This window comes from Maniola hyperantus, chromosome 11 (assembly GCF_902806685.2).
Source record: "Maniola hyperantus chromosome 11, iAphHyp1.2, whole genome shotgun sequence".
Classification (NCBI taxonomy): domain Eukaryota; kingdom Metazoa; phylum Arthropoda; class Insecta; order Lepidoptera; family Nymphalidae; genus Maniola; species Maniola hyperantus.
Window position 1 is genome coordinate 14760522 of NC_048546.1, and position 13392 is coordinate 14773913.

The 13392-nt window shown below is 37.5% G+C and overlaps 1 protein-coding gene across 1 annotated transcript; it reads left to right on the forward strand.

Annotated features, from left to right (window-relative positions):
- The first annotated feature begins 198 nt into the window (after nt 1-198).
- LOC117986728 (organic cation transporter protein-like) lies at nt 199-13175 on the forward strand. The gene is made up of 7 exons (XM_034973600.2): nt 199-504; nt 7906-8134; nt 8907-9162; nt 9842-10170; nt 10675-10969; nt 11689-11870; nt 12528-13175. The coding sequence occupies exons 1-7, from the start codon at nt 266-268 to the stop codon at nt 12699-12701; spliced, it is 1704 nt and encodes a 567-aa protein (XP_034829491.1). The 5' UTR covers nt 199-265; the 3' UTR covers nt 12702-13175.
- Nucleotides 13176-13392: the final 217 nt, after the last annotated feature.

Sequence of the window (13392 nt, forward strand, 5' to 3'; positions counted from 1 at the left end):
ATTATCAAATAACTGCTCACACATAATATTATTATTGGAACATCTGCGTGACATATGCGATCAAACAGTGGACAAAAACTTACATCTGTTATCAGAATAAATATGCATAGTTACAGATAACTTTTATGCAACGCCTGAGGTTAAGATAACTACTTAGATATCAAATAAGATTGTCTCCTAGTATGAGCATTTGCCAAGAGTTCATGAAACAGTTTTCATTAATACTAAAGTTTTCCTTAATAAAAAAGTAAAGAGATTAAACGATATGACTGAAAATCAAAGTAATGGTGACGTGGAAATACAACAGCAAAAAGAAACAAATAAAGATCACGAGACGAAAGAAATTATAACTCAAAAACCTATAGATCTAGATTTCATATTGACAAATGAGTTAGGTCAATTTGGCCGGTTCCAGCTAAGAAACGTCTTCTTGCTTGCTCTATTTATTATAGTCAGTGGAACAATGGGCGAGTTTATATTCTCAGCAGCAGCTACACCACACAGGTAATCACAATTTTTTTAGCAGGTTTACCAAAATATACATGAAAAAATGCACACCACTTGCTCGACAATGCCTCATCACAGACCTGTTACTAAAGGCAAAATACGTAGTTGTAATGTTGTACTGAAATCCAGTAATTTAATTTGAATTTAGAACGTCCTGCATCCGAAGCAAATAGGCTACTTGACACTTTTTTTAAGTTGGTCTTAAATGGTTAATATTTGTCCTATTAATCAAAAAAATTAACACTATATTTTTTTGCACCCTAAAAACCGTAAAACTTTAATTTAAAAATATGTAGGCGTGTCAATGTTATAATAGGTTTTACTGTCATAGATTCCGTGAAAAGAAACGTTGCATGAAGGAAGCTTTACTCTGTGAAAAGAAGCCATCTTGGATTAGCCGGCAGAGTTGGATTTTGACAGACACGCGTAGGTTGTCAGATTCAGAATTCACTCTAGCCTTTTTATTAGAATTCAGATTAGCTTAGGTAATTCGAGATAGGTAGCTTTTAGCGTGAATAATAATGATCGTGATGTTTAATTCTGTGATTGTGATAATGTAGAATGTTTGTGTTAAATCGTAACCTTAAAGTAATTCTAACCTTTAATGCTATCCGGTGACTTTGTCTGCAAAGCACTATTAATAATGTTCGCGTAGTTGTTAGACGAATGTGGAATATTAATTATATTGGTGAATATTAGAGTAATTCGTGAGTTAACGGTTGGCTCAGTGGATAGATTATTATAATGACATCCGTTAAGGTTATTTCTGCAAACGCTAGTAATTTAGAGTGTAATTGGAGATATACCGGCAGTTGAGATAATAATTAGTTTAAAGTGATAGTTTAGTGTGATAGTAATTTGCAGTTAACTTTGATAGTACCCGCTTTAGAAACGTATAACCCGTTTGGTTAAGAATCATTGATGACTCTTGTGTAGGGTAGACACTACCCTACACAAGAGGTAGGGTAATCGGACAATGAGTTTCCCATTAGATCGAATAGCTTGCATTCTGGTGGTTTCGAGGAAACCGGGCACGAGCTGGCGATCCCTTGAGTGGGATTCGCGTAGGTAGGTATAGTGTGGCGATTGCATGCTTGGATGAATAGTGTTCGAGGCGCCGTAGCGCACGATGCTATGGCATTCGGTATGTAGACGCGCATAGAGTGGATAAGGTAGAGCTATTGTGATATTGCGAGTTAGTAAAGAGGAGTCAATAATATGATCTGGTTTAGATAGTGAGTGTCAATGCAATGATTATTTTAAGAGTGTTCATGAAGTTGAGATTGATGATTGAGCTAGTCGCCACGCGAGTTTCTTGCTGGCTCTTCTCGCGGTAGGCTGTAGCATTCCGAACCAGTGGTAGATTGTCTTTAGATGATCAGATAAAGAAATGGCTAGTGATTTGATTCAGAGGTTGCAATAGCAATTGTGCCCTAATCACATGATGCGATGATGCTATGATGATGATGATGATGATGTTGAGATTAGGTTAGAGTGAGGTGAGGGGTCGCTGTGAGGGGTGGTTGGAGGCGACCTAGGTAGGGTTAGGTTAGGTTTACCTCGTTACCTTGCGTTGATAGTTTCCCTGTGCTATACGTGAGAGTTTCCATGATAATAATTGAGGATAGTCCATGTAATTTGATAACACAAGAATATCGTTAGTTCACATATGCGGCCTGGTTCATTTTAAGAAAGTAAATCCCGACTCATCCAATAGGTTGTTTAAAGTGCTGAGAACTAATTGTAAAGATCATTGATTAAAGTACCTAGTGGTTAATTACTACGTTCTGATACGTTCTGATGTCGGCTGAGGATTAATAATAATAATTATCGGTCATTCTCCTTCCTATTTCTGATGTACGTGACTAGCGCGCCTACATCAGAAGTGGGATGAGCACATGCCCACATTTTTGAAAGTTATGCCCACAGTTTTGCAAATAATGCCCACATTAGCCTGGTTTATAAAAGGATAAAGTTACGAGAAAAGATGATATTAATTTGTTTAAAGAAGAAGAAAAGTTTTCCAATTTTAATACCCACAATTAGGCTTTGTTGTAAAAATTGCAGAAAAAGATTTCGGGGTTTTATCTGAGAGTTAAAAGATCCTTAATATTTCGGATTGGACTCTCACTGCCTCTGAACGTGAAGAGTAGTAAATGGTGTGTGAAATGATGCTTTGTGTAAACCCCGTGATGCAGTGCATGTTGGTATCTATCTGGTATGGAATACTGGCAAGTGTGGTGTAGTTGATCGCAGGACTGGCCTATGCGAGTCAATGTTCTGAATCAGACTACGGTTTGACTATGACAATGTTGACTGTGGTGTAGTTGATTGAGGGACTGGCCTATGCGGGTCGATGTTCCGGATCAAACTACAGTTTGACTATGACAATGATTATTTGATGGTGAACTGGGTGGCAAGTGAATAGTCTAAACTCTAACACCCTTATTAATAAAAAAATGCTTACTTCAAGCATTATCCTAAGCTACACTTGGACTAGTTACTTCCAGGACCAACGTAGTATTAACAACGTTATTAATAAATATGGAGCTACCTGGATTTAACAATGCCAGCCTTCGGGATGAAAGCGTGCACGTGTGGCTGCCCCTTTTATTGAAAAGTGAAAAGAGAGAGTCAGCGAACGAACTGAATGCTGTGTGTGACAGTGACAGACGATTTCTCTACCTGGACCTATAACTGTCGACAGTATTTTGGGTTCGACTTGACTTCACAGCGAGTTTACAGCTGATAGCTTGCACCGCCATTTTTGTTTTGCAATTTTAACCGGCTTTCCAAAAGGAGAAGGTACTCAATTCGGCGCGTTTTTGTAAACCGATTTCTCCGAGGTTTCTGACCGATTTGCATAGTTTTTTTTTTAATTAGTAGAGGAAGTTCGCGAGACGTTACCATAAAAATGTTTGGATCCAACTATTTAATCCTGACGCTGCAAGAGTGCTGCACTCCTAAGCCATGGGACTTTGGAAAGTATTGGTGGCAATTACTTAATTTATTACCCAGAAAATGTTTCAGTTTCACTTCATATTATCAATGAAATAATCTGAATTGATCTTGTAGATCACTTCGTTTGTGGCAGCGTGTGAACTTACGACATTCCACACTGATGGATGAGACGCTGACGGGATGTGTCCGGTCCGCTTCAGTATGTTGTTAGTTGACGTAATGGACAGATGTGACATTGAGATCATGACTAAATGGATGACCTTTAAATTGTGAAACATCAGGGACTCTCGGTCCATGTGTATGCTTGTGTGTTGTGGGACTTGGTTGAAGGAACACACTGCTTGCAGATGTTATGTTATAGTAAGTTCATGAGTCTATCCTGGTAAGGAAGTGTCCTTCCAGATGTTATGAGTCTATCCTGGTAAGGAAGTGTCCTTCCAGATGTTATGGAGTTTATCCTGGTGGGAGTGTCGTCCGGGCCAGACTCGCAAGAGTTGGTTGAGGGGACACACTTCTTCCAGATGTGGAGTCTATCCTGGTAAGAGAGTGTCGTCCGGGCCAGACTCGCAAGAGTTGGTTGAGGGGACACACTTCTTCCAGATGTTGTGGAGTCTATCCTGGTAAGAGAGTGTCGTCCGGGCCAGACTCGCAAGAGTTGGTTGAGGGGACACACTTCTTCCAGATGTTGTGGAGTCTAGCCTGGCTGGAGGGATGCACTCGCTCAGTCCAGATGATGTTCGACCCTGGTTGAGGTGTATCGTTCGGGCCGCACCTGAAGAGGTCGGTTGAAGGGATGCACGCGCTTGCTCCAGATGTGTTAGATGAATGGACAGTGTCGTCCGTGCCAGATTCTTATCGGTTGCTTGAAGAGATGTGCTCGTCTTGTCCAGGTTGCACGCTTTTGTTGTGACATGCGTTGGTGACATGTTATGGTTGCGACTTGCTATGGTTGCGAAGTAATTTGGTTGTGACATGCTTTGGTTGTGTTATGCATGCTTTATAATATGTAGTTTTTGTGCTTGTGCTGATCGTCAGGATGGACGAGCGGATGTTCTGACGATTGGAAATTGTTTGTGCTTGATTACTTACTAGCTCCCGTGGACGGTCGCATGTCAGAATGGCCGTGTAGGCGTGTCAATGTTATAATAGGTTTTACTGTCATAGATTCCGTGAAAAGAAACGTTGCATGAAGGAAGCTTTACTCTGTGAAAAGAAGCCATCTTGGATTAGCCGGCAGAGTTGGATTTTGACAGACACGCGTAGGTTGTCAGATTCAGAATTCACTCTAGCCTTTTTATTAGAATTCAGATTAGCTTAGGTAATTCGAGATAGGTAGCTTTTAGCGTGAATAATAATGATCGTGATGTTTAATTCTGTGATTGTGATAATGTAGAATGTTTGTGTTAAATCGTAACCTTAAAGTAATTCTAACCTTTAATGCTATCCGGTGACTTTGTCTGCAAAGCACTATTAATAATGTTCGCGTAGTTGTTAGACGAATGTGGAATATTAATTATATTGGTGAATATTAGAGTAATTCGTGAGTTAACGGTTGGCTCAGTGGATAGATTATTATAATGACATCCGTTAAGGTTATTTCTGCAAACGCTAGTAATTTAGAGTGTAATTGGAGATATACCGGCAGTTGAGATAATAATTAGTTTAAAGTGATAGTTTAGTGTGATAGTAATTTGCAGTTAACTTTGATAGTACCCGCTTTAGAAACGTATAACCCGTTTGGTTAAGAATCATTGATGACTCTTGTGTAGGGTAGACACTACCCTACACAAGAGGTAGGGTAATCGGACAATGAGTTTCCCATTAGATCGAATAGCTTGCATTCTGGTGGTTTCGAGGAAACCGGGCACGAGCTGGCGATCCCTTGAGTGGGATTCGCGTAGGTAGGTATAGTGTGGCGATTGCATGCTTGGATGAATAGTGTTCGAGGCGCCGTAGCGCACGATGCTATGGCATTCGGTATGTAGACGCGCATAGAGTGGATAAGGTAGAGCTATTGTGATATTGCGAGTTAGTAAAGAGGAGTCAATAATATGATCTGGTTTAGATAGTGAGTGTCAATGCAATGATTATTTTAAGAGTGTTCATGAAGTTGAGATTGATGATTGAGCTAGTCGCCACGCGAGTTTCTTGCTGGCTCTTCTCGCGGTAGGCTGTAGCATTCCGAACCAGTGGTAGATTGTCTTTAGATGATCAGATAAAGAAATGGCTAGTGATTTGATTCAGAGGTTGCAATAGCAATTGTGCCCTAATCACATGATGCGATGATGCTATGATGATGATGATGATGATGTTGAGATTAGGTTAGAGTGAGGTGAGGGGTCGCTGTGAGGGGTGGTTGGAGGCGACCTAGGTAGGGTTAGGTTAGGTTTACCTCGTTACCTTGCGTTGATAGTTTCCCTGTGCTATACGTGAGAGTTTCCATGATAATAATTGAGGATAGTCCATGTAATTTGATAACACAAGAATATCGTTAGTTCACATATGCGGCCTGGTTCATTTTAAGAAAGTAAATCCCGACTCATCCAATAGGTTGTTTAAAGTGCTGAGAACTAATTGTAAAGATCATTGATTAAAGTACCTAGTGGTTAATTACTACGTTCTGATACGTTCTGATGTCGGCTGAGGATTAATAATAATAATTATCGGTCATTCTCCTTCCTATTTCTGATGTACGTGACTAGCGCGCCTACAAATATATTTTTCTTAGACAGGTGAAAACACTGTCGGCCATGTTTGGCCGATAGATTATCTGTGCTCTGACGTCATGCATTTGTAAACAACAGCATAACCTCCCAAAGTTTAATAAACATGACTTCTATACTAGTTTACATGAAAAATATAGTAATTATCGTTATTGTATCATCCGAGAATGTAAAAAACGCATCGATAAAGACCACAGGAAAGTTGTGGATTAGAGTGCCCAGTGAAATAAATAATATACGTAACACGCAAAGACTTGCTTAAAGGGATCCTATCCTATATGACTAACGACTTCAACCCAAATTTATTTTTGCAAAGATCACTTTGTTGTAAGTCTTACTTAATAACTTATTCAATTTATAAAGAGAAAACGATATTTTTTTACGTTTACTATGAGTTTTTAGAAATATATAAAAACTAGCTTATGCTCGTGACTTCGCCCGCATGGACTTCATAAATTTCAAACCTCCATTTAACCCACTCAGGGGTGGAATTTCAAAAAATCCTTTCCTAGTGGATACCTTCTCTTTACCTACAAAGAACACACGCAAAAAATTTCATGTATCTAGGACCAGCTGTTTAGATGTTTAGGCTGTGCGTTGATGTATAAGTTAGTCAGGACTCTAAATTTTATATATATGGATACTACGTTAGTCCCCGCGTGACATAGGGATGACATTTCTTTGTTTACATATTAATGACGTCACATCATGGCTGACAGCGTTTTCTGCGTTTCAAATAAAAATAAAAACTGTATTTTTTTTAAATTGGATTTATATATCCATCCTGCGTTTTTAATAATTGTTATTGATATATTTCGTTGTCTTAAGCAAAATACTATAATAAATAATCATTTATTGGACGGAATTAGATATGAGTCAAGTAGCCTATTCTGTTCCGAGTTTTGAGTTCATCAACTATTGATGTTTCTTACATACGCTTGAGATTTATCCCGGCGCTAGTGACATAAGATATTGCGTTAGCCCCGTGTTGAATAATCAACTATGATTACAGTGTAATAATTATAATATGCTTATCATTATATTCACATGGTACCTATCCTCAATTTTAAAGCTTGGAACAAGTTTAACAACAATAATCAGAAATGCAATAAGAAAGCGGTTTTATTTAGATTATAAACTAGCAACAATAAAAAATGGTCTAAGATCCCGATATAGGACGACCTTCACCGAGCTGGTTAATGGATGAAACGTATTTTATATTCAATTTAATATGTCAATAAATGTATTGCATATGGGTTGCCTAAAAAATTTCAGTCCAGTATATGATTAATTAATAATTAAAAAAAAATTTTTTTAATTATTTCACCGGTTTTTTTAATTGACAAATTCCATACCAATCGAAAGTATGAAGCCCATAGAATATGCTTGGTTATTTTTCCCCGGATAGGCAGGTATAAGCAGGTAAATCGATACTAGTAACTTGCACCGCGTTAATGAATTAAAGTTAAATGAAAATAAACATTATTTCATTGACCTACGTTTGCATATCCTATGGGCTTCATACTTTCGATTGGTATGGAATTTGTGAAATAGTTAAAAAAAATATTTATTGAATTTTTTTAGGCAACCCATATGCAATATATTTATTGACATATTAAATTGAATGCAAAATATTATGTTTCATCCATTAACCAGCTCGGTGAAGGTCGTTCTATAGCGGGATCCTATACTAAAACTTTTTATTAAAATATAGATGTCGTATCCCAGAATGCACGGAGAGTGAAAAGTTGCACGAATTTAACCCAGAATGGATTACAAATGCAATTCCAGAGACTAGTTCAGGCTTTGCGAGTTGCGAAAGGTATGCCTCTATGGGAACTAATGGGACGATGGAGTACTGCCCTGCCGATCTGTTCGATCACTCCAACACTGTAGCTTGTGAAGGTTTCGTGTATGCCAATAATAACACAGTTGTGTATGAAGTGAGTATTATTTGGCGTACTCCTTTTCTATTAATATAAGTTAGGGATCTCTTAAATTAGGCTAATAACCACTAGCTGACCCGCCTCGGCTTAGCTCGGGTAGAATTTAGAAAATCGAGGTGGGGGTTGAATTTCCAAAAATTCTGGAACACGTATTTCTTCATTTGTGACCGACAACCCAAATATCAATTTTCATGCAAATAACTTGAAAAATGACGGACTTTCATACAAACTTTCATCCCCTATTTAACACACTTAGGGGTGCGAAAAATCCTTTCTTATTTTTTACACACCTATTTTTTACAAAAGACACCCTCAAAATTTCATGTCTCTAGGCTCAGCGGCTTAGGCTGTGCGTTGATATATTAGTCATTCAGTCAGTCAGGACTTGAATTAATTTATATTAATAGAAGAAGATATCGAAAATGGTAACTAAATGAAAGCGACCAAACGAGCAGGTGGGTCGCCTGATATTAAGTGATTACCGCTTCCCATAAACATTTACAGCAACAGAGGAACTGCCAATGCGTTGCCGGCCTTTCCAGAATTTGTTGGTCCGCCCCTTAAAAAACCGTATATCTAAAATCAAACAAAAGTCACGTCAATAAAGCTTTTTTTTTTTCGGTAACTTACACTCCGATTACAACTTTTATTATTATTAATCGATAAGAAAACATAAACGAGCATGCTATGAATATAAACCAATGAAGTTTTATTTTTTCTGCACACGCGCCATAAAACTTTCGTAATGCGGTGTTATTTTTGTTCCTAGTTTGACCTTGGATGTAACGAGTGGTTACGAGTCCTTGCGGGGACTTTGTATAACGTAGGGATGCTGCTCGCATTACCCATCACTGGATATGTCTCAGATCGCTTCGGCCGGAAGACAGCATTGGTCATCTGTATCTTCAATTTGGGTTTATTTGGTGTCATGCGTGCGTTCTCTGTTAACTACACCATGTATCTGATACTGCAGATTGTGCAGACCACTTTTGGATCCGGAACAATAAGTGCCGCATTTATCATCGGTAAGTACCTAATGTACAAAGTGTGATATAATTTTTATAGTGTTTTACCTATACTTCAAGGAAATTTATAAATAGTTTTAAACTACACATTTCAAAAATTGTAGACTGGCAGGATTTGAACCCGCGTCTTCTGGGATCGCGCCCGACGCTCTGACCGCTAAATTACGGTTCGCCTGCAGCTGCCAGTAACGAAACTTGTAATATGTATGTTCACTACTGAGTGAACATAATATATATTACAAGTTTCAGTACTGACTGAAGCGAATGTTAATGCAATCTAGTTGCGACACTTTGCAGCTATCGAAACTACTTTCAAAGGCCCATTTTACAATGCAGCTCTTTGAACGAGAAATTACATAATATTTGTTTTTTTCACTATATTTTATGGGCCTTTGAAAGCAGTTTCGATAGTTGCAAAGTGTCGTTACTAGATGGCATTAACATTCGCTTCAGTAGGTACTGAGTGAACATACATATCACAAGTTTCGTCACTGGCAGCTGCAGGTGAACCGTAGCTTAGCGGTCAGAGCGTCAGCCGCCATCCCAAGAGACGCGGGGTCGAATCCTGCCGGTCCGCAATTTTTGATATGTATTTAAAATTATTTAGAAAGTGTGATTATAACATGAATTTGGTTACTTTAGTTTAATATACTCATGTACTTATCATTGATTGTTTCAGCTACTGAGCTCGTTGGACCGAAGTATCGTGTTATCACAGGTGCGACTACTTCTGCAATGTTTGCATTAGGAGAGGGAGTATTGGGAGGTATCGCTTGGCTCATCTCGCCGTGGCGATACGTGATCATGGCCACAACTATTCCATGCTTCCTCTTCGTCTCATATTACTGGCTTATCACAGAAAGCGTAAGATGGCTACTTTCGAAAGAAAAGTACGCGGAGGCTAAAACAATATTGCATACTTTTGCGAGAGTTAACAAAACACAAATCAGTGAAAAGTCTCTCGAAGCACTCCTTAACCCTCCACAAGCTAAGATCACAACAACTACTGTAAGTTTAGTTATCTTAAACATTTTATTCTTATTTGCTTTATAATTAATTTTTTTCCAGTAGGTACCAGTTTATACAATTGGGTATTTGACTCCAATTTTTTTTTACTTTATTATAAACTAGGATAAAAATAATGACTGAAAAAGTAATTAAGTCGATCAAATAACAAAAAGTTATAAGCATTTAAATATTTCTGATTAGACAGAGATAGCGATATAGAATTTTGACGTCACACCTTACTAATGCCATAGTAAAGCTTCGTGCGGTTTCATACAAATTTTCGTTTTGCGAGAAAGGGATAGAACACCCTCAGAGTCCAAAATTAAAATACCTGTAATTTTGTAAATCTTTGTTAGATTTTAATTTTTTTTTTCAGCGTACGTCATTATTTTTATCCTTGTTTATAATAAAGTAATAATATTTATCAAATTCAAAAGTTGGAAAATACGTAATTTACCAATATTTTTCAATGATTTTGTGATATCAAATTTATTCAATTTTTAGGCTGCAAATCTGGGATTAGTTCGCACTGTAATACACTCTCCAATTCTGCTTCGAAGAATTTGCACGACGCCATTCTGGTGGATAGCAATGACATTCGTCTACTACGGGCTGTCCATCAACTCCACCTCTCTCTCCGACACCATGCATTTGAATTATATCTTAACGACTCTTGTCAGTATTCCTGGTTTTTACACATCTGCATTCGTCTCAAATATAATTGGTAGAAAACTCACTGTGACATTCGGTTTCTTCATAAGCGCTGCTTGCAATATCAGCTTTGTCTTTATACCTAGAGGTAAGGATATTACTAACCTTTTTAAGGGTTCCGTACCTCAAAAGGAAAAACGGAACCCTTATAGGATCATTTAGTTGTCTGTCTGTCTGTCTGTCCGTCTGTCTGTCTGTCAAGAAACCTACAGGGTACTTCCCGTTGACCTAGAATCATGAAATTTGGCAGGTAGGTAGATCTTATAGTTGACATTTGGGGAAAAATCTGAAAACCGTGAATTTAGGGTTAGATCACACAAAAAAAAATTAAATTGTGGTCATGAACTAATAATTAGTATTTTCAACTTTCGAAGTGAGTGACTATATCAAGTGGGGTATCATATGAAAGGTCTTCATCTGTACATTCTAAAACAGATTTTTATTTATTTTTATGCATCAAAGTTTTTGAATTATCGTGCAAAATGTCGAAAAAATACGACTGTAGTACGGAACCCTCATTGCGCGAGCCTGACTCGCACTTGGCCGGTCATTTATTAATACAAAGTTAGAAAGAAAAATATTATGGTAAGTAGTATAAAAGGAAAAGCTGACTAACTGACTGACTGACTGATCTATCAACGCACAGCTTAAACGTATTAAATTGTTGGTTAACTAAAGCGTAACCACTATAGTAGAAACTATATTATTCATGAAATTATTGGCTAACTAAAGCGTAACAATGAATTATTCTTGAAATTATATTTTTCATGAAATTTCCATCTTGATGTATAATGAGCCACATTCCAGGCTTTGTCATACCACGTCTTGTAGTGTATCTTCTTGGAAAGTTTTTCATCGCGGCCGTCGGAACTATGCTATATATCTACACATCGGAACTATATCCAACAGAGTACCGACATACTTTGCTTGGCTTCTCTTCCATGATTGGTCGTATTGGATCTATTTGTGCACCACTTACTCCAGCACTTGTAAGTATAATACAACAAAAATGGTTATCATAAGTTGGTTGGCATGGTTTATTTGTATTCTAAAGCCTGTATAACGTTATCCGCAAGAATCCAATTGGCTGGTTAGATTACGTACCTCTTAGCATAGCATTCTTGGTGGCAACGATCCAGGCTTCGTTCATATTATACTTACGAGTACTTCTCATCAAAAAACAAGTTTTTAAATCTCACAGCACCTTTTACTTTGGAATTTTTTAGATTTTATTGATGAGAAGTATAAAATGTCAAAGTTTTCTTTGTGAAATCATCTAAAATCGTTTAAGGCGAAATAGGATTGAAGTGGTACACGGGTGCTCTCTAAGGGCGAGATCTATAGAGCGCACTCGTACTTAGCTTAGACGTAAGACACAGTTAAAACGAGACAGAGCTATAATCTCCCACATAAATCTGTCTCGTTTTAACTTAATCTTAAGTCAGAGCAAAGTCAAAGTGCGCTCTATAGATCTCAGCCTTAGACGCGTTGCGGGCGACCGGGAGCGGGAGTCTGGGCCGCCCAAACGCAATTTTTTTGTAATAACAAAATTTTGTAATGCTTTAATTGTAATGTAAAAGTAGTAGAAGGTAATTAAGTTACATAATATTGTGTTAATACTGTTAATAAATATTATACACTTTCAGATGATCTATTATCACGGTCTTCCGTCGTTGCTGTTCGGTGGTATGGGTATAGTGGCCGGGCTGCTGGTGCTCACGCAGCCGGAGACCCTGGGCTGCAAGATGCCCGATACCCTGGCTGAGGCGGAAGCTGTCGGGAAACCAGAGTCCACAATAATGACTAGTTTATCTCGCTGATATCAGATCCCCTCTTAGATCTATCAGATCTTGGAGTTAATGACTAAGATAAATGTATTGTAATATGTATTTGTATTATTTCAGCAATCAAACTAAGTACAACCCATAACAATATAATATTTTGACAAAAAAAGAACACGAGCAAGTTTGAACATTAATTTATTTTTAACTTTTAGTTTAAGACAAAACTAAAAGTTAAAAATAAATTAATGTTCAAATTGAATGAGAATAAAAATATGGTAGGTACATGTAAAAATGGAGCTAACAATTTTTATAAATCTACTTAATCTAAGTAAAGTTGTTGTCGCACCGATGCAGATTGGACCAATGTTTTGTAAATTTATAAAAAATATTTTTAGGGTTCCGGTGCCAACCCTCGTAGCTTTAGTTTTAAGTTTACGTAAGTAATTGATTATCACCACTACACCATTGTATTGCAAATTCAGCAAGTTACAATCAGAAAGTGTATAAAATAATACACTAATACGCAATCTGAATAAATGATTTGAGTTTGAATTTAAGACAAAAAGCTTATTTTATTAATCAAAAACCCCAGGATTATTCTTAACTAGTGATAACAAACTTGAAATTCCGAAGAAGAAATAAAATTCAGGCCTCCAACATTAATAATGTTTATCCAAAAGCACAGGCATGCCAATTAAAACAATATAATAAACGATATTTTTAGCCA

Bases quoted from the DNA above. Each gene is read 5' to 3' on its own strand.
- LOC117986728 (XM_034973600.2), top strand. From the start codon at position 266: ATGACTGAAAATCAAAGTAATGGTGACGTGGAAATACAACAGCAAAAA. The intron at 8,135-8,906 runs GTGAGTATTATT...TTTTGTTCCTAG, and splicing joins ATAACACAGTTGTGTATGAA to TTTGACCTTGGATGTAACGA. The intron at 11,871-12,527 runs GTAAGTATAATA...ATACACTTTCAG, and splicing joins CACCACTTACTCCAGCACTT to ATGATCTATTATCACGGTCT.